A 21,070-nucleotide genomic window follows, 5' to 3' on the forward strand; every position below is an offset into this window, starting at 1 on the left:
TTTGCTCCGCCCTTCAACTGTATCTTTCTGTGATTTTTTTTTTTTTTTTTACGTAAAAAGGGGCGTAGTAATTTTACGCAAAATGACGAGACCCGGCCGGTGGCAGTCTGACTGACAGTCCCGAGCCGGTGGTCGGATGGTGTACGACAAGCAAGTATCCCACCTGATATTATGTGACTTTATGACTTTTATTATACCAGAAACATTTACAATTTGTCGTCGATACGCCTTATGAGCGTTTTCTATCGAAAACTCGTCGGAAATATAACGTTACAGTATCTGTGATGCCGCTTGTGTACGTTAATGTGTCATATTAAGCTAGCTAACGTTAAGTTACACATAAAGCTGCTGTTAACGTTAAGTATTTAACGTTAAGTATTTAACGTTACATTTTGTTAACACCATATTTAATTCCACTGGGCGACAACAACGGTTAAAATAATGCGAACGGCGTTTTTGAGACATGTCCGTCGGTTTCCGTGGGTCACCAACGTTACACTGTACGGCTGTCTGTTCGCTGGAGGGGACTTCGTCCACCAGTGGTTTTCCCGGAGGGAGAAGATGGACTGGAGCCACACACGGAACGTTGCTGTGATCGCGTTCAGTTTCCATGGTAACTTCAATTTCTTCTGGATGCGGTTCCTGGAGCGGAGGTTTCCCGGGAATTCCGTCGGGATGGTGATGAGGAAGCTGCTCCTAGACCAGACTACAGCGGCACCCCTGGCTACCAGTGTCTTCTACACAGGTCGGTGGGCAGTGGGACGGAAGGGTGGGGGGCAGCAGCCACAGCCTCCCCGGGACACACACGCAGCCTTCCGGGAAGTTAATGGTTAACGTCAAAACAGATCAGATATCTGTCAATTTGTAACTTGACCCAAGTTCTCTCTGGGCGCGTTTCTTGTAGTGTAAATATCAGCAGTTGTCCATTGTCCTGTGAAACAAACCTTGACTAGTAAAGGTCAAATGAAAGACATAAGCCTGAAGGATTGGTATTACACATGACAGTTTATGACAATAACAGTTGAACGCTCCCTGTAATATTCCTATTATCTAACACAGGAAACAGTAGTAGTAGTTAGTACTGGTAGGTAGAAACTGGTATGTGGATGAGCTGGCAAAAAACACATCATCAGCATTATAGTAGTAACTCAAATCTGAAAATCTGATGCTAACAAAGCAAAGAGAAAAAAACTAAACTACATTAAAATAGGCTGTTTAAACCCCATAATCCCAATGCTCAATCGAAGCAATATACATGCTGTCATTGTACTGATAATGTCTGCAAGAGGATGTGTTGCAATATTTATACCACTGTATTAATAACCCTGCCATTGTGATTTTTTCCCATACTCCTATAAGACATGCATATATATATATATATACTGTGTACTGTGTTTATGGTTTCTTAAAAGTACCTACCATCAGTCAAATCATCTTCCAGCTGACAATCAAAGGATGAATTTGTCTTGTCACCCAGGTGTCAGCTTCTTGGAGGGCAAAGAGGACATCACAGCAGACTGGAGAGAAAAATTCCTGAATACATATAAGGTGAGTGGGAGCAGAGACAGGCTGTCACAAGCATGTTCTTGCCACTGAAATTGTGTTAGTTGTGATATGTTGTGACAGTTAAGTTGTGCCTGAATCAAAGTGCATGTATTTTGACAGTTTATGTGTTATGTACAGCCATAGATCTGTGTGTGCAAACTTTCAATTGGCGTGAATGCTGAATGTTGTTTTTTTACAACACAAAATGTTTTAATGTAAAAACTACAAGCTGATTATTCAACTCAACTAAGACATTATTGCTATTACCTTTCTCATTTATACTGTCAGAAATATTCTGCCTTTTCTGGCAAATCTTGCTCATTTAAAATAATGGATGGAGAGTTTTTAATGCCGTTTCAACTCTTATCTACTCATTCATAATTTCAGGTAGAAACTCACATTCAAATGTTCCACAACTTTCATACATGTTACTCAACTATCAAATCCCATTAAAATGTCAAAATATTCAACTTTCTTCAAACCCACTCATCTTAACCTCTTCCCATTGATTTATACATTCACATAGAAACTCCTTTCAAAGTTTTAAACGTTCACGGCACTTGGGACTTTCTCGTGTAAATTCCACTTTTTCATATCTTTCTTCCACTTTTTCTACTTTTTCCACAATGGCAGTTTTAAGTTATCTGTTTTTACATTTGTTGTGTGTGTTAATGGAGTTTTTTCAACAGCATTCACGCCACGATTTCTTCAGTAAGTGCCTTCTCAGATGTGTCAGGTATTACTTGATTTTGTGTGAGGTCTCTGAGTGTTGCTAAGTCACATGGCTCTCAGTCGCTGTTGAAGTCCACATCCGTTTCAGCTGTGTCAGCATAGCTTTTCTTCTGGACATTTTGTTCAGCAAGACTACGAATGATTTGTGTGCTTTCTGTTTATCTCTCTTTTCAGACGGGGCTGATGTTCTGGCCATTTATGCAGGTAAATATTCATATCTGCCTTGCATAGATCTATCTAAATCTAAGCTCAAAGGTCCACTTGCTAATGATTCTGAACTTTCAGTCACATCTCACAGTCTCATGATAAACCTGTGTGAGTTACTAAGTAACCCTTTGAGTAAAGATTGTCTTCTCTATTAAAATATTCAGGTTTGTCACATTTGCATTTGTTTTAATATCTGATATAGTATTGAAAGTAGCCAATCTTGGTGGTTCTGCAACATGATTAATTTTGAAAGACAGACCTGTGGAGCAACCCTTAAAATATAATAATAACAATAATATATTAATATCCAAAATATCATATAAACACACATTATAAGATAAAGTCAGAGAGATAATGTAGTTTAAATTCCATCAGCCTAGTATTTTAGACTCTCACAATCAAAGACTCTATTAAATAATCAGAATTATTTATTAATATTTAAACATGGCAATAATATACAATATATATATAATATATGATATACATACTTTATTTTGATATGTTTCCCTTAGTTTCTCAACTTTGCCTTGGTGCCTCTGTACGTGCGGACCACCTTCACCGGCTGCTGTGCCTTCGTCTGGGCCACCTTCCTTTGCTTCTCACGTCAGAGTGGTGATGGCACAGCCGGCGCTGCTCTGGCATGGATGTTCCCTCCTAAAGAGGATGAAGCAGAATCTACAAAGGAGAACGTAGACTCTAAGGAGAAGACGGACGCTCCCAAAGAGGAAACAGTAGCATCTAAATCCACTCAGAACTGAAATATGTAGAACTGGCCGTTGTAATGGAGGGGGATAAAACAGACAAAGCTGTGCTCTGAACAGGAGACAGCTGGTTCAGGGGACGGCAGTCCTGTCTGTGATTGATGCTGCACCATCACTGCCATGGTTTGAGTTCAAAATCTCACTAAACTAAAATGGAAGTCCTTATGAGTCTGTTAGGTGCTTTAGGCAACAGCACCCAGCAAATGTACTGAATGTATATACAGTATATTTTTCAGTATTCATACAGCACGTAATTCAGTAATTCAGCCCACAGTGAACTGTCGCCATGCTGCGTTTCTCATCAGGTTTTGTTTTTATAAATGCAGTTCCCTTATTTGATTGGGACATGTTTAATGATACGGGGATGATTTACGAGGACATCTATATCTGGGACAGAAACTGTGAGGATAGGAGAGTGTAAACTTGAGTCCTCTGCTTTACATTTAAATGAAAAACTGCAATGAGAGTGGTAAAGAATTATTTCCACAGTGTGGAGTGGCAGCTAACGTATTAGCTCAGACTTTTAACTTCATAAAATTGGGCAAATTGCTAAACTTTTAGATATCACTCTCTTTTTTTGTCTTTATTACAAGTGCTTAGACTGTTATCTGTGGCTGCAACAGAGTGCCTGATCTCCAAGGACTATCTGCTTTGGTTCCAGTTTACACTCTGGTACAGAAAGTGCCAAATACAGATGCACACAGGTACCTATAACCTGTTATATTCAAGAGTATATTTGTTTGTTATTAATGTGTAGGTAGCTACTTTATACATAAGGGCCATAATGAGCTGAGCACAGATGAGATTCAGCTTAGGTTCACAAACAGTGAGTTGTTTAAAGCAACAACAACAAAACACTACAACATATCTGAAAATACCTTTATGAGTTCCACATTTTCAACCATTATCCCAAAAATATACTACCGAAGAATACTTTGAGTTTTGTCTAATAATGGTTGATGAAGGTTGTCTCAAACATCCATATACTTGAATGTGGAAATGCTGCCTGCCTGTTGTGGTACTCTATGTTAATGTGATACTGTGGAGTGCTCTCTATTGTCTCTCTTTGCACCATTTCCTAAAACAGTTTGCTATTCTAGTTTTTTTTTATTTGACCTCTTAGCGAAAATGTTTATATGTTTCTTTGCCTGCAGTGATTCTTGTAATGTCAGATGCCTCCGCCAAGCAATTTCTACAGAGGTAATATTTATAAAGTTCAGAGCAGTACAAGAGCTGACTGTTATTCCCATATATAGAATTTATACGGTTCAGGACAAACTTCTCACTTCTCAAAAAAACCCTTTTAATTCACTTTCCTATGTATTACTGAAATCTATTTTTGTTTTCTAATATGGTTGAGTCTCAACCTAGTTTGCACTTTGAAGTAGAATTTGCTTGAGATGCTGTGTGATTATATTATTTGATCTGTCACATAACTGAATTAATACTACTGTGAATAAGATATTAATAATACTACAGTGTTGGAATTGCGGTACAGAAAAATAATGTAATAACTACAGCTGTTTGATCCCTTTTATCAGACATCTTTTAACTTGTATTCTTATATATAATAACTTAATGTTAGTGTAGTGTTAGAGTGTTCATTTCTATTTATTATTGATATGCTGAAGCTCAAACCAATGAATAATCCCTTTGTTCATATCAGCAGCTGAAGAATGGGTAATATTACCGACTCATTCAGAGGTTGGTTTGCTACTTTAACACAGTCTAAAATGTCTCAAATATATCTTGGCTGATTTTCACATCACCATTAATCAGTGCTTTTGACTGTAATTTATTGAAACAATGATTTGATCACATTTTGCACTTTAGTTGCACTAACTGTGGTAAACAATATTTATTGTTGAATACATTAAAACACATTCTATTCATTCACTGTGTGAGTGTTTACTGAGCAAACAGCTATAGCAACACACAAGAAATCAGTTATTACTGAACTCGGGTGACGGTGACACACTTGTCCCAACATTGTAAAACAGACCCACAGTTTCCGTCTTATGCTTACAGTTGAAATATCACATGCACCTCCAATATTTTGCCATCAAAGGTGCATCCTGGGTGTGTTTTGGCTTGTGTTCAGACCGAAATATTACTCACTTCCCTGTATTACTCATCGTTTAGATGCAACTGCAGCTCTGTCTCCCTCTCTTCTGGGAATATATTGAGCACAGCATGTACTTTGAAAGAGCTACTGGCTGCTGCATGCCATTTTTTTCTGCTGTTCTGTTTTCACGCTCTGTTTTAGTTACTCAGACTATCTCTCCCTGCTGCTAAGACTTAAGAAATGAAGCTTAAGGCACCCGTTAATGAAGTTGTTTCTAAATTTGGAACCGTCTGCTCAGACAGACTTTGCCATATGCAACCAGACCCCCTCATGTGGAAACACCTGCCACTTAACCTTTGGTAGTTATGCAGCCAGATAACAATTAACACTTCAGAGACACAATGCTGAAATAGCTAATACCCTGCACTAGTGTTCATATCTCTTTATTAATAATACACACATGGGGCATTTAAATATGCAAATATACGAAATACACATTCTTGGACAGCCTGACAGTAAGGACTCCAGTGCAACTGTGCGCCTATTGTTTTATTTTTAACGTCATCTCAGTGCCAGTGGGTGTCTCCCAAGTCTTCACATCCCTGCCCGCACTGCGCATGCTCCCTACATCCTCACCTCCATCCACACGTCGAGGGACTTGAAAAGCTTCAATAAAGATGCTCAACATCTCGGGTCGCTGGAGCCTCGTCACCGGGTGAAACTGAGTTATCTGGACGCACACACACCGAGGAGACGTGTACATTTACCCGAAAGTCTCGCTGTATCCTGGTTTCTGCGCGCGGGCACTCCACCGACATGGAACTGAAGAAATCTATTTCGGACACCGAGCGCGCGCTCAGGAGCTACGGCGCCGTGTCAGAAACGGCATGGACAACGGACAAAGGTGAGCGTCATGCAGCAAAATATGGTGTTGTTTTACCGCCTGGTGGTGGGAAACAGCAAGTTATGTGACAGTGTTTGCAGATAATGTTTCACTCTGTGGAAAAGCCCAGTGAGCGGTTAGCGTAGAAACGGCAAATGGGTGAGTCACAAAGGTTTGGGACGTATCAGTAGCGCTGCCTTGGTGCTTAAAGGCCTATACATTCCCCTACATGCACACTATGGGTATTATGCGGTTTGTGAATGAATTTGGGCAATGCAATATACATAAAGTCTAGTGCATTTGGAAACTTGATTCAGTCCGAGCTGATGATGAAGCAAGAGCATACAGTCAACAGCCCGGTCCTCTGCTCCTGTCAATGGGCTCTGGGTCTCACATTTAAGAAGAAGATTTGAGCTTTTTGGCAAAATGAGGGAAAGTTAACAGCTTGAAAGACTAAAAAATGCCACTATAAGTACATTCCTTACTTTTAAGTATTGTGTCTGAGGATCACCATTTATTGCACAAGGGGTGAGCACAATAATAACAGTTTCAATTGACACAACACAGCGAAACCACAGATACAGACAGAAAAGTGACAATAACGCTGAACACACACCTTTCCAACACAGTTTCAGCTGAATATGAACATGTTAAGTTGAAGAGCTACTGAATTAGATGTCTGTGTTATTTTGATTTGCATCTTTTTTATTTGTCCTGTTTATGGTAATCATATGGTCTGCAAAACGTTAGAAAATATGAAAAAAGCAGTACCTTTTACAGTATCCCAGAGCCCATTGCAACATCTTTAAATAGCATTTTTTCAATTCACAGTCTGAACTCCAAAGATTTTCCATAAATAGTGATTAAAGACTGAGAAAAGCAACACAATTCTCTGAGGACTGCATTTGATGCATGGCAACAATTTATGTTCTGTCAATTTTCTTATCGACTAATGTCTGATTGTGTCAGCTCAAAACAATACCACAAAGTACAGCCTCAAAAATTACCATGAAGCTGAAAAAACAAAAAACAAACTCAGTTTTGACATAAACGTTATTAGCTGCAGAGACATTGTATTGGATGTTTCTGTTATCTGGTCCTATATTAAAGTGATAAAGGTCTATGGATGACGCATGTGTTGACGGAAGCAGCAGTGATAACGTCCTTTAAGATGTGTCCTAGTCGGTTCCACTGAGGATAACTCATCACAGGAGAGCAGGGTGGGAAGAAACTTCCAGATTAAGTCAGAGAAGGAGAAAAAAAAATTCTGTGGATATTTTTAGACACAGATCCAGCCATAGTCTCTCTCTCTCTCTCTCTCTCTGCCTGTCTAGCACAAACACACATACATCCAGCTAGAAAATTCAATTCAATTCAATTCAATTCAATTTTATTTGTATAGCGCCAATTCATAACAGAAGTTATCTCAGGACACTTTTCAAATACAGCAGGTCTAGACCGAACTCTTTATAACAGAAAACAAGGCAGAGGTAAAGCAGAGCAACCTCCCCAGGTTTATCTCCTCTTATTTAAAAAAAAAAGAAAGACAAATACTGCCAGTGGTTATCTTGAATTTTTTATATTTTGTGCTCACATCTGTTTGATTTGTGTGTTTTTGTGTGTGTGTGTGTGTGTGTGTGTGTGTGTGTGTGTGTGTGTGTGTGTGTGTGTGTGTGTGTTTTCCCGAGGGGGGTGGGGGTGTGGTCCAGAGGCAGCAGTGGCATTGTGACTGCAGGATGTGTCAGGGGTGTCTGCATTGGATGTCAAATACAGATGCTGACATTTCCCTGTTTGGTGAGCCCCAGGTGTCTGCTGCACCACGCACAATCCAGGCTCACCAGGCTGTTTATTCCTCATTAAATCATAATCCCAAAGTACACTGATGAGCCAGTTTGTTTTAATGAAACAGCGGTAATTCAAGCTGATTCATTATGTGTGAGAGGAGGCTGGTTTACATCTGCAGCTGATGTGAGGAGCGGTTTTGCTTGTGTTGGCCTGAAACTTCCCAGTTAACCTCACCTGTCCCTTGTGAGCAAGCTGTTTTTAATTAGGGATTGTCAATGCTGTTCGGTGCTTGTAATGTTTTTAATGCTGAGTATGTGTGTGTGTGTACGTGTGAGCAGCTTGTTCAGATGAGATGGAGCTGTTAAGACATTACTGAGCTGGCGTTTTGCCTCCTGTCTGGACTTAATGCAGCATGGTCTTATTGATGGTAAGCACGTGGCCGCAAGTGAGAGAGAGAGGAGTGTGCAAAGAAAAACAAGACAGAGAGGAAAGAAGGGAGATAAAGAAAGAACACTTTTATCAAACTTCAGCTCAGGCTGTCTCCCGTGTTGTCCTGCAGTTCCGTGATATAAACTTTGATTTTGGCGTCAGCGTCTTCTGTCAGCAGACACGCTGGGTGATGATTCAGTATCGAGAAGGCACAAACAAACCAGGGCCCTCCTGTCCAGACTTCTGTCTGCTGTGGTGAGTCAGCTCTGTCCTCAGCAAGCACCCATGAAAAGTACCACGAACGCAGACTGCAGTTTTATGTTGCTGCAGGAGGATGAAGAGTTGATCCAGTCCTCTAATGTCACACAAAACACTATGGATAAATGTCATGCGTCACATTTGACAGCTCAGGATTAAAGATGCAAATGGTTTGTTTATTCAGACCTATCGGCTTGTAGATGTAGACTTGGGCTTCTGTCTTGTTACTGTGTATTGGTGTTAGGAGGGGATAGGTGTGAACTGGAGTAATACAGATACCAGTAAGTCTTTTAATGTCCATATGGACAAGTGAGTTCCCAAATGGATAAATAAGATCGTGTGAACCTGTCATTTTTAAGCATAAATGCCAAAACATCTCTGTTTTCAGCCTCTCAGATTTAAATTTATTGTGTATCCTTCTGTGATTATAAACTGGACATCTTTGGGGTTTGGACTGTTGGATGATATCACCTTCTCTGGAAAAATGTTACTGTTTTCTGATATGGACCAAACAATTAACCGATTAAGAAGATAATTAGAATATCAATCAGTAATAGAAATAATTGTAACTTGTGGTCCTAATATTTTTACAAGACAATGGTATCAGTGTCAACTGCTTGTTTGTGCTGGCTTCCAGTCTGACTATGATGCCTTTGCTGGCTCTGTAAAATATTCATGTTCCTGCACAAAAGTGGAAGGTTACTGTTAAAGATCCAGTGTGTAGGATTTAGTGGCATCTAGCAGTGTAGTTGTATACGGCCAACTCCATCGCTTCACCCCACCTTCCAAGTGCAAAGGAGAAACTATGATGGCTGTGAAACACAAATGGCCCAATCTAGAGCCAGTGTTTGGTTTGTTGTAAAATGGCTCATTCTAAAGTAACAAAAACACAACAATTCCTATATTCAGGTGATTATACACGAAAGAGCATCCCTATATATAATATTCCATTTCTGCCAATAGATCCTCCTAAATGTTACACACTGCACCTTTAATGATTCAGGCCTGAAAAAGGTTTTTTTTTACTTACATTTGATCTTTTTTAAAAGGGTGCACTGATATCCTGAATTTTAGCCCCTAGTATGAAAAACCCTTGATTGTACAGTTCCCATAATGCAACTTGCCTGGGAAACAAACCCATGTTTTAAAGTCCACACCCCCAGTTTGTAACACAGGTTTTCTGTTAAAAGTCAGAATGCTTCTTTAATGATTTGTGATGGAGACAGATGGGAAAACTGGTAGAGAGACAGCAGGCTAATACACAACCAACGTCCTCAGCTCCACACTTCAAACTGTTGGACTATAATTTGTAAATCAAGATCCATACTGTTTGCTCGCATGTTGTAAGGTGCTGGTAAAGCTAGTAAAGATCAGTCTGTTGCATTTGCAGTGGTCAGTGCATTGATTGGTGCGGTATGTGTTTGTTCAGTGCTGTTAGCGTTAAGAGGCAGATATGGACAGTGTGAGGTCAGTGGTCCAGTTCAGGGAGGAGTGACCCAATCAGCCAGAAGCCACAGCTGCTCATTGATCCATGTCGGTATGAAGGTATGTTTTCTTTACAGACACCTCGTCAACCTTCTGCATTGGAAAAGATCTCACAGTGCTCATTGTACATGCGCATACCCTGCTTTTCATCATGTCAAGTTCGAACCACCTCTCACAATAACACATGCTGCTTTCTTTCGAAATATCATGTTCTTGGATGTTGCGAAGTGACACGTCACAGGGAGACAATGTGAGAAATGGATGTGTTTGCCAAGACGCTGACGCTACGGGAAAGTTTTCAAGGATAAAAAGACAGAGATTAGGGAAAACAAATTCACGATTAACATCTCAAATTAGAAACGGTCGTTATGTGTAGTGAGTTTTTCAGCTTCAAACTGAGCACAGTCCAAGGTGAAGAGAAGTGTGTAACAGACATGTCTGAAGCAGTTTCTCCTTGTGGAGAAAAGCACAAGGACGTTAGATGTTTCTCCTCTTCTCCTTTAAAGTCTCCCGTTTCCCTCCTGTCTTTTTTATTCCTCTTCCTCACTGTAACTCCACTTATCCCCCAGGTCATTCAGATGTGTCCATGGCCGAGAGCACCATGGCTCCAGAGGAGATCGAGGTGGAGATGGCTCGTATCCAGCGCCTGCGAGAGGTCCTGGTACGCCGGGAGTCGGAGCTGCGCTTCATGTGAGTTGCTGAATATTTGTGTGTTTCTAACCCCAAGAGATAGACATGACAGAGATTTAATCAGTACAGTTTCATAACATTCCTACTGCTGTCCCTGAGTGGATAATGAGGTTTTTCTGCATTGCCAGGGCACAGTGGACACTTCTGTTGTTACGCATAGACATTCAAGTGTTGTTTCCTTGAGATACACGTTGGCTCTTTTAAGACTGTCTGATACTGAGAGAGGCAGCCCATTTGTCCATTGATTATGCAGAGGACTGGACATGCCAATAGCAGCTGAGTGAGTCACCATGATGAACTCATTGGCTCCTCATCAACATTAGCTTCAAAGATTATGGATCAGTGTTTGGGATGACTTACTATATTTATTCCCTTTCTGTCTGTACCCTTCCTGCCTTAATCATGGTAATTTTGTGTGTAGTGTGACAACATGGATGTTGATGAATTGATCGGAAAAATAACACTGAGTTTAATACTGTAGCAATCTGGTGTCTCATTGTGTTGTTCAGTACAGACTAGGGCTGCAACTAACAGTTATTTTCATCATCACCACCCTCTTACAATAATAAAATGTCCAACTGTCTCAACAGTGTTTCTCTGTTTCAAGTGTTCGTTCACGCCAGCTGTGCAGATGAATAAATGAATATGCAGATGAGCAAATAGGAACTTAACAAGAGCTACAACTTCACATCCTGTCCTTCGATGCTTGTCGGGTATTGTGAACCAGCCAGCAGAATATTATATTCAGTTTGCTACAGTGTAAGACAAGTAATAGCAAATTCTGACATTGGAGCAGCTTATATATTTTATATCCCTTAAATATCTTTGGCTGTATGAGAACATTATAGCCAGTGTTGCAAATCAATGAGCAGGAGGATTTTTTTGCATCAGTAAAATGAAATACCTTTGCAGGATTAGCTCACAACATTGGATATTATCGGTCCAGTTTCTCCATTTAATTTTCAAATTTTACTGTATAATATTATATTGATATGGTGATAGAAAATTATAATAATAATATAATAATAATGTGATAGAGGATTTTATATTTTATTTTTATAACGTTGCACAGTCCCAGTATATGTAATGAATAAAACAATTTCAGCGTAGCTTAACAGTGCAGTTTTGTTGTTGGGCTGAAAAGATTTCTTGTTTTAGTGATATAATGTGATTTAGTTTTTTGTTACCCTAACCACTCTAAATGAACCAGGAAAACATTACATTATTATGTAAGTGTCCAATATTGCACCTTTATAAAAACTCAATTGAAAATGCAAATAAAAGCCGCTGTCTAATTTTCCGTGTCGACAATGTAATAAATTGTCTCCGCACTGACATATAGAGCTGAACAGTGTATTTTGTGGGTCATTACACCCCTAACATCTGCACTGTGATGGCTGAGGTGTCGGATGAAGCTGATACACACCATAGAGAGCTCACTCGGTTGATAATGTTAGTTCACGTGCCCACTTGAAAGGCTTCATTAGGCCACTGTGCTGCTTATTGCTTACGTCTCTGTTGTCAGGCTCTGTGTGACTCAAGATGGCTCATAAACACACACACACACACACACACACACACACACACACACACTAGCAGATGGAGTGTCAGAGTGCAGAAGCTGCTGGAATCCACAGATAACATTGAGAGAGTGAAAAACAAGGCAGAAGGAGGGAGAAAAACATAGAGAGAGAGAAAGAAGCTGAAGGGAGGGGTCAAGGGGGAGAGAGAAAGAGATGGGAGGTGTAAAATGGAGCAACAGAGATAAATGCGGAGGGAGGAGGAGGAGGTGGAGGAGGCTATGGATGAGTCATCGGCCTGATCTATCACAGGGAGAAATAATTCTGTGGTAGCTGTCACTGCTCTGCAGAGAGAGGAGGAGGCGGGGATATAGGAAGGATGAGGGGAAAACGTCAAGGCCCAGAGTGCGCTGATTGATTGATGGTGCATGTTTTCCATCTGCACACAATCTGCTGATGATTGACACACCGGGGCCTGAGGCTGTGATGTCTAAATGACAAGTGCAAGAGTGGATTTTACAGTACAGCTAAAATGATTTGTCATTTAATCAATTATTCAATCGACAGGAAATTAATTCACAACACTGAATAGTTAATAATTGATTAATTGTTTCAGTGAGGCCAAATGTAGTTTCCTTTTTAGGTTTGCAAATGGGAGGATTTGATGCTTTTCTCTGATTTATATTAGTTGCAAATTGATTATCTATGGTTTTGGGAAAAAATTAAACAGTTTGAAGACCTCACCTTGAGCTCTGGGAAATTGTTGTGGGCATATTAGATGAACCCCTTCAGTCCTACATCTCTTTATCTGCCTCTCACAGTGTCAGAGCTATTAGTCTGTCTGATTTCTATTGGGATGTTTTGCACATTTTCTGTTTCAGAGTAACAATTATTATTTGAAAAGATTAAATATTTTCAGTTCATTCAAAATACTTTATTCCTCCCTCAAGGGGCAATTCAAGGCAAGCAAGTGTGCAAACAGTAAACATAGACAATCCCTTTACATAAAAAAATCATCTAAAAATACAACTATGAGATATGTTAGAAGACATACACAAGGATTAAAATAAGGTCAAAGTGCAGGTGCATCTGTCAGTCTATTCACAAGGTAAATTTACTATTTCTTGTATTGTGACTGTTTTAAGTCTAATGGATTCTGGAATAAAACCAAACTTCCTTCTATTTGTTTTACATACGGGCAATCTATAATGCATTCCTGATGGCAGCTGCTTAAACTTGCCACAGAGGACAGGTTTGCTCACACAAGCAGCGCTCCTCTGATGAGAATAATTGCATTTAAACTTTATGATGACATCAAAGTATGGAGAATTTAGTTTTGCTCGGTTATAAAATGCATTTTCTTCAAGGACCAGTGTGTAGGATTTAGTGGCATCTAACGGTGAAATTGCTGATTGCAACCATTTGAATAAACTCGGAAAGGCCCTATCTAGAGTGTTTGGTTTGTCTGTTCCGGCTACTGTAGAAACAAGGCAAACTCTGTAGAAGAGGACCCACTCCCTCTGTAGAAAAAAATGGCTCATTCTAAGGTAACAAACACTTACTTCAGGTGATTATACACTAATGAAAACCTACCTTTGAATATTATTCCATTACTGCCAACAGATCCTCACACTGGACCTTTAAATTATGAAGATAGGTAGATAGACTCTAACTAATGAGTAAAATCATCTTAAAACATCCTCAAATCCAAATAAATCCAATCACAGGGAAAAACTAAGGACCATCGTTCCCCATTAAGGAAACACAACACAGCCCTCTCTGATATGCACATGTTGCTTGCCTCTCCATAACAACATGCATGGATCATTTTGTTTGCAAGGGCCAGAGATACTGACAGTGAGATAGACCAATCTAGATAACGACCTAAAATGACCTTTTTTCCTGCCCTAGTTGCAATGCTACATCTCAAGTGTATAATGTGAATTTATTTAAGGTAATATTAGAATGAATGAAATGAATCTTATGACACATTTTGCACTTCATAAAGACATACAATTGGACAGGCTCCTTTTAAAGCACTTTATAGATGATGCTTTTCTTCCAGGGTTCACTCTGCCTAACATAATTTCGAGTGGAAGTGAAAGCAGCTAATAATATCTGTTTTTCTTTAATCTGATGGAAGGCAGTGATTTACTGTTTTCTTTCTCATGTTTGTCTAGGATGGATGACATTCAGCTCTGCAAAGACATCATGAGCTTAAAGCAGGAGCTGAGACAGATTGTCGCAGTACCAGGTACAGTTCAAAACACACACACACACACACACACACACACACACACACATATTCTTTCTGTCCTCTGTCAACATCAAGAAAAACAGCTGTAAGCATATCAGGATATAAACTACTCAGAATTGATCCTGTGTGTGCAAAACTGTCCACGCTCCCTGTTTGGACTCTTGGCAGAAAGTGCTTCTGTTTGCAGCCCGACAGAGTCCCATAAGCTCAGCAGGCGTCGAAGTGATTTATAAGAAGTGTCGTTACGCTAAACTACGCAGGATTGATCGTAAGTCTCCAGGATGTGTTGGAGTTATGGGGGAGAGATAATCATACGCACAAACACACATTCATCATCACTGTGAAAGCACTGCGAAGGGAAGCTTTCCAGGCATGGTGTCCAAAATGAAGTTCAGTAAACACTCATTTTTACTCCCTGGATGGTTTTGCCGTGTGTTTGTGGGACAGAGTACAGAGTCAAATATTGGTTTAAGTCCACAGTCCAGCATTGTCTGTATCTGAAATGCAGCGAGAATGTCACTCGAACAGCAACAAGACATCCGCTGTTACCAGGGAAAAGAACCAGTGACCTGTCAGTCACAGGGCGTTTCTTTGACCACTTTGCAGCCCTGCAACATACAAACCAAAGAAGAACTACAACAGTAAATACTGCTGTTGTGAAGCTTACACATGAATGCTGTTGCACCTCTGTGGTCATTTCTGGTGTCCTAATTTGTGGCGGTGTTGCTTTGATTTAGGGTTGTAGTCAGAATTTAAAAAATACTGAGGTTGTGACTCCCCCCTAGTGCACCCCACCTGCCCCAGATACCAAAAAAGAAAGTTGAAAAGACATTCCCACCTTAAATCGATCCTGTGCAGCGTTTGCTGAGTGGCAATAAGAAGTTGTTACGGAAATAATAAAGTGAACAGCTCTTTCAGAGGTGTATTCAATAGCGCATCATTATCATATTTAATGCATACACAGTTGTTCAGCTGCACAATTGAGTGAGTTATGAGTGGATCCCTTTATTGTTTGACATGTGTGCGCAGAACCTGCACGTGAGTAATGTAATTTACTGTCCAGCCAATGGTTTCACATTATTCCACTGATGGCATGTGGCAGTAATGTGCCATGATATACAGCAATGTGCCAAAAACAGCAGGGAAGAAGAATTTTGCTAGCAAGTAAACATGGATGTAAACTTTAGTACTTTATTTAAAGTACTTTTGTGTGGTTTTTATGCACCAAGACAAATTCCTTTATTCAATCACTTTTGTTGGCCGACAAGTAGTCAAATTTAAATGTAATGAGTTCAAAATGACTGGAATCTGCCCTTAAAATATCCACCACATGTTTGCAAAATAAATACATCCCCCAGGTTAGTGATAGTCCAGAGGATGTGACCTCATAGTCCTCAAAGGTGGCTTCAGCTTCAATGGACTGGGCTATATGTATAGCCCCCTCCCCCCCATTTGGGATTACTGGTCATACAAACTGCACACAAAAACTGCCCCTTGTTGACATTTCCATGAGCCACTAGGGCCTCATGTGTGGAGTTGTTGGGGGACCTGGCAGCCCACTACTTCACTCCAGCAGAATGAGTCACATGACAAACAGACCCTGCTGCCTCTCCTGCTCCTCTGACATTGGGATTGTAGCCATGATGTGCCCCTCTGATTGTTGTGCCCTCGGGGGGATACACACTGTAGCTGCACTGCTCCACTTTATTTCCGGATGGGAGAAAGAGCTGATGTTTGCAGTTGTTTTTCAAACCCATTTCCCCCACCTAGCCTATATACCAGCAGTGTCAGACATCTTACCTCTGCAGCTGCCTGCATGTGTGTGTGTGTGTGCACATGTGTGTGTGTGTGTATGCATGTTTTATGTGTGTGTCTTCCTGTGCTTTAGAGTGTGAAGGTTAGGAACATGAGACAAAGCAGAGAGGATGTTGCGTTCATGGCTCTCTGACTGTGAATGCAAATTCCTTGGCCAAATGAAACAAAAAACAGAGCTCTCTAGCATTTGCATAATTAAGTCAGTGCCTTATTTGTTATAAATTAAACATGAGGGGGGAATCAAGGGTCTGTTTGTGATGTGACTCACTGTTTAAGAGCCAGCTGACTTTGCTGTAAGGTCAGTTTGTTAGGAGTCAGTTGCAAGTAACTAAATGTACGGAGCCTGCATTTATGTTTTATGTTTAGGAAGTAAAATATTAAGGTTTCGGTTCAGTCTGCTTGTCCCTACAGCCATCAATTTATGTATTTGTTTATGACTATGCCTTTCTTTCATATTCATCATCCTTTGTCCCCAGAGAAAGAAAAAACCAAGAAGCACAGGCAGCGGGAAGAGGAGCTGATCCTGAAGATCCATAAGCTGGTGCAGAAGAGGGATTTCCTGGTTGACGATGCTGAGGTGGAGAGATTAAGGTAGAGCGCTCCCACACACAGGCGCAGTTAATATCCATGAGCACGTCTGCAGGAGCCAACTGTTTGTTTGCTTACTCAGATGGTGTCGGGTGGAACTGTTTATTTCTTCATTTGATAGACATAGGATGGTTGACAGCGGGAAGGAGACTCATTAGAGTAAATGTGTGGAGCAACTGTGAGCATGACTGAAGGCAGGGGACAGGGTCACTCCATCATCACAGCACTGCTTGCTCTGTGTGTGTGTGTGTGTGTGTGTGTGTGTGTGTGTGTGGGAGGAAGGCTGACTGATGACCGTGGCTCTGCATTGTCATTTTCTACTTATTCCTCCCCTGTGCCCACAGATAATCCACAGAGTGTGACAGAGATAACTTTGATATTAAATGATGTAAAATCTCAGGCTGGGTTTTAAAAACATTAGACGAGCAAATCAGATTAATCAGAATTATTCTTTATGATGCAAAGTGTGTAACATTGTGATATGGCAACATCAAAGCCAAATGTAGCTTTATGCTGTGCTTCTCATATATTATTACACTCAAGTCACAGAGATAAGTCGGACCAGTTTTTCTGAAAGATGCTGTACTTGGGCACAGTGGTGCTTTGAGCAAAATGCTAACGTCCAACATGCTCACAATGACAAAGCTAACACAATGATGTATAGCAGGTATAATGTTAACCATGTTTACCATCTTAATTTGGCAAAGAACAACTGAGGCTGATGGGAATGTCTTCACGTCTACAGTATTTGGTCATAAACCAAAGTACTGGACACTTAAATTTTGACCTGAGGAAGATTATAGATAAGATATTATGTTATTACAGTTTATCCTAAAATTTGATGACAGTCCATCCAACAGTATCGAGACATTTTATTATCTACATATCTTGCAGAATGTAGATACCTGGATCTGGAAGAAGAGATATTTAATGGTGGACAGCCGGACTGACGTAAATTATGAATATAACATAAAATAACATAACTCCTTAGAAGGTATATTTGCCTATATATATATAAATGTTTCTTTTTATTATTTTACAGTTTTATACTGCATGTCATTTTGTTGTTAAAAATGATTATGGAGATCTTCTGGTTACCATCATTTTGTGGATTAAAAATATAGTTTTACAACTCGGAGTGGGTTGAAAGCCTTTTTAATGTGTACTGGAAAGAATAATTTTTGATCCATATATGAACATAATTCTGGGTTTTCCAAAGACCACAAAGGATATATCTTATAGCACAGGTGTTTCTAATAACATTAACAATGGCTTTCTTCTATTCAGATATCCAAGTAAGTCGTGATAGTGAGTCAGCATGCACAGTACCAGGAACCTGAAACCAAGCAGCTAAATGTATTCTTTACTACTGTGACATGTCAAAATGTCTTTCAAGAGGCACAAACTGCAGGTTGTGCTAGCGTGCTAGTCCTATAGATCAGGTGCACTGTATTCATATGGCTGACTATGTGACCGTCTCTTAAACCCAGGGAGCGAGAGGAAGACAAGGAGATGGCGGAGTTCCTCAGACTGAAGCTGATGCCTCTGGAGAAGAAGCTCAAGGTCACACAAAGTGAGTGACCACGTTAGAAAGAACAAAACACAAACACACAGTGAGAGAGGGACGGGAGTGTTGTTCACTTCCACGGTGTGATCGTTTCTTTTTCCTCTTTCTACACAACCAGGTCCGCCAAAGCCCAAGAGACAAATCCTGGAGCCGCCTCCCAACAAACCATCCATCACCAAGTCAGGAGTGGCCATCATTAAGGATTGCTGTGGAGCCACCCAATGTGCTGTCATGTAACTGACACAGATCTCTCCATGAGCCCTTCCTCCTGTCAGAAACAACACGCTCACGTCATGTGACATGCCATACATCACTTCCTGTGACTCAGAGAACCTCAGTTTGCTGCGTTTCCCCTCAAAACTGTGCAGGAATCAGGTTTGTAATTGAGTTACAGCCACAAAGATTCAGCCCAGAGTTTTGGGAACTGGTCCCTAATCAGTACTTGAGGGGAAGCGTACAGTAAGGAGCTTCTATAAGTGAAGATACTTGTCCATGGTGATTGAGGGAAAGGGAACTGTAAATATAAAAAAAAGTCTTAAATGAGAATCAGATCGGGTCCTTCCATCATGTAACATTCCTTTAAATGACAATATGGTCTATGATCATGTGGGTTGATAAACAGTGCAAGCATTTACAGAACTACAAGCACAAAGTGAAGTATAAATGCTGGGGTTCTCTGTCTGACAGGAAAAAACATCGGTCATCATCCCGTCATGTTTGATAACGGGTATTTATTCTTCCATTTCAACCCTTTAACACCAACCAGTGAACCTCTCAGCGTTTTTATCAGTTTTCCCAGGTGGGATGAACACATGTAGTTCAGACAAACAATATGGCTGCCAATGCTTTCATACCGAAGCTGGGAAATATTTTTGACTCTGTGCTTTAGCTTGAACAGCAGTTACATTCTCTATCTGTGATCCTGTAATATCTGCCGTACTGCATAGAAAGCATCGGCATAGTGTGGTGTTCAGTGAAAGTTAACAAAAATTACAAACCTCACACACAAATACTTGATAAAAACAGACTAAAATTCCACCGCAGCGTTGCTACAAAGTTGGGTCATATTAGACTGAATGCCAACAAATAGCATTTGTCTGCTTTAAAAGATGTCTGGCAGTAGATCTCATCTCTCTCATATCAGCACTAACCTAAATTTTCAAAAGAACATGAATAATTATCTAGTTTTGATGATACGGAAGCACCTGCAGTTGACACAGATTTTTATTTATTGTCTCATGTCCAAGGGAACAGCCTCAGCAGCAGGTGCTTCATGTCCTTTAAAACTCCACCATAGAGGAACAGTGGTAATAAGACCATAGGAATATACACTGTACATACAGTATACAGTGCTGTGAAAAATAAAGTATTCAGGTGTTTTAAATGGAGTTTACTACCCGAGATCTAGCAGTGTGATGTAGAAACCTGAAGCCAGCTGTGCACAGACACTGAGACTTTACAGTGCAGCAGGAGACATCTTGCGTCAAGCAGGAAAACTCCAGAAATGAACATTTGCATATTTATATATTCTGGAAGTCTTAATTAGAAGGATTAAAAGCCTTTTAAGGGATTTTTACTTTTTGTAGAAAGAAAAACATCAGACATTGTTTAATTTAGACCATTTGTATGTCTTAATACTTGTCTGGAGGGATTCTCCGGGGGTATTTTCAAACCCAAACCCGTCCTGTACAACAGTGTATCATATCAGTAAATTCACATTAAGGATATTACATTGAGATCTGATAAAGGTTTTGTATGCTAAAAATGCAGAATCCTCCCACTTTAATGTTATATAAAATATCTAGGAAAATATAATCTGAAACTTATAACTTTAAGACGTGTGACCAAACGTTTTCATTCCACTCTATAGCCACTAACTGGCATACAGTCTCATACGACCCACTTTTGTAACAGCGCATCAGCAGGTGTTGTAGAGACCGGTCGTTATTTTGGTCAACCCCTGTATACTGTATACACCAACACAAGTCATTTTATTCAACATGGTAGGGTTTTAATTTTTTTTTTTTAATATATAAATTGTCCACTATGCTTGCTCATTTCCCCAGAGTCCCATCACTGGCCATATCGACGTCAACCTACCAGGAATTCCTGATACTGGTAGTGTGACATCATTCAGTTAGGATATTGCTGACAAGCAAACAACTTGCATCCTCTGATTTAGTCTTGCATTTTTATGATAAACACCAGGAAATGAATGCAATTCTCTTGTAAATGCCTACAATAGACGGTGTATGTTTGAGTGTATTTAGGACATTAGTGACTCATGTCAAGCAAAGTGTTGCTCTTTTGTCACTTCCCCTACCTTCTGATAACATAGCGTTCTGTAGTAGTAGTGAATTTATGAAGGTCCTAATGTTGAATATTGAACAAATATGCAGAAAATAAGCTGAAACTACCTGTACATATATGTTTAAATAAAGAGCATCTTTCAGGATTTTGTTGATTATTTTGATTCTTTCAAA

At 40.0% G+C, this 21,070-nt stretch overlaps 2 protein-coding genes across 2 annotated transcripts; both read left to right on the top strand.

Moving 5' to 3' along the window:
* The first annotated feature begins 78 nt into the window (after positions 1–78).
* On the top strand, positions 79–5,141 carry LOC127354674 (mpv17-like protein). Its single transcript, XM_051384745.1, has 4 exons — positions 79–745; positions 1,478–1,548; positions 2,452–2,481; positions 2,997–5,141. Exons 1-4 carry the CDS (start codon positions 442–444, stop codon positions 3,240–3,242), a joined length of 651 nt encoding a protein of 216 aa, XP_051240705.1. The 5' UTR covers positions 79–441; the 3' UTR covers positions 3,243–5,141.
* Positions 5,142–5,906: 765 nt separating this feature from the next.
* bmerb1 (bMERB domain containing 1) lies at positions 5,907–21,042 on the top strand. The gene is made up of 6 exons (XM_051383951.1): positions 5,907–6,214; positions 10,720–10,840; positions 14,541–14,614; positions 16,909–17,023; positions 18,511–18,593; positions 18,706–21,042. The coding sequence occupies exons 1-6, from the start codon at positions 6,127–6,129 to the stop codon at positions 18,822–18,824; spliced, it is 600 nt and encodes a 199-aa protein (XP_051239911.1). The 5' UTR covers positions 5,907–6,126; the 3' UTR covers positions 18,825–21,042.
* Positions 21,043–21,070: the final 28 nt, after the last annotated feature.

The sequence above is a fragment of the Dicentrarchus labrax genome, unplaced genomic scaffold, assembly GCF_905237075.1.
Source record: "Dicentrarchus labrax unplaced genomic scaffold, dlabrax2021, whole genome shotgun sequence".
Classification (NCBI taxonomy): Eukaryota; Metazoa; Chordata; class Actinopteri; family Moronidae; genus Dicentrarchus; species Dicentrarchus labrax.

Bases quoted from the DNA above. Each gene is read 5' to 3' on its own strand.
- LOC127354674 (XM_051384745.1), top strand. From the start codon at position 442: ATGCGAACGGCGTTTTTGAGACATGTCCGTCGGTTTCCGTGGGTCACC. The intron at 746-1,477 runs GTCGGTGGGCAG...CTTGTCACCCAG, and splicing joins TACCAGTGTCTTCTACACAG to GTGTCAGCTTCTTGGAGGGC. The intron at 2,482-2,996 runs GTAAATATTCAT...TGTTTCCCTTAG, and splicing joins TGTTCTGGCCATTTATGCAG to TTTCTCAACTTTGCCTTGGT.
- bmerb1 (XM_051383951.1), top strand. From the start codon at position 6,127: ATGGAACTGAAGAAATCTATTTCGGACACCGAGCGCGCGCTCAGGAGC. The intron at 14,615-16,908 runs GTACAGTTCAAA...CTTTGTCCCCAG, and splicing joins ACAGATTGTCGCAGTACCAG to AGAAAGAAAAAACCAAGAAG. The intron at 17,024-18,510 runs GTAGAGCGCTCC...TCTTAAACCCAG, and splicing joins GCTGAGGTGGAGAGATTAAG to GGAGCGAGAGGAAGACAAGG.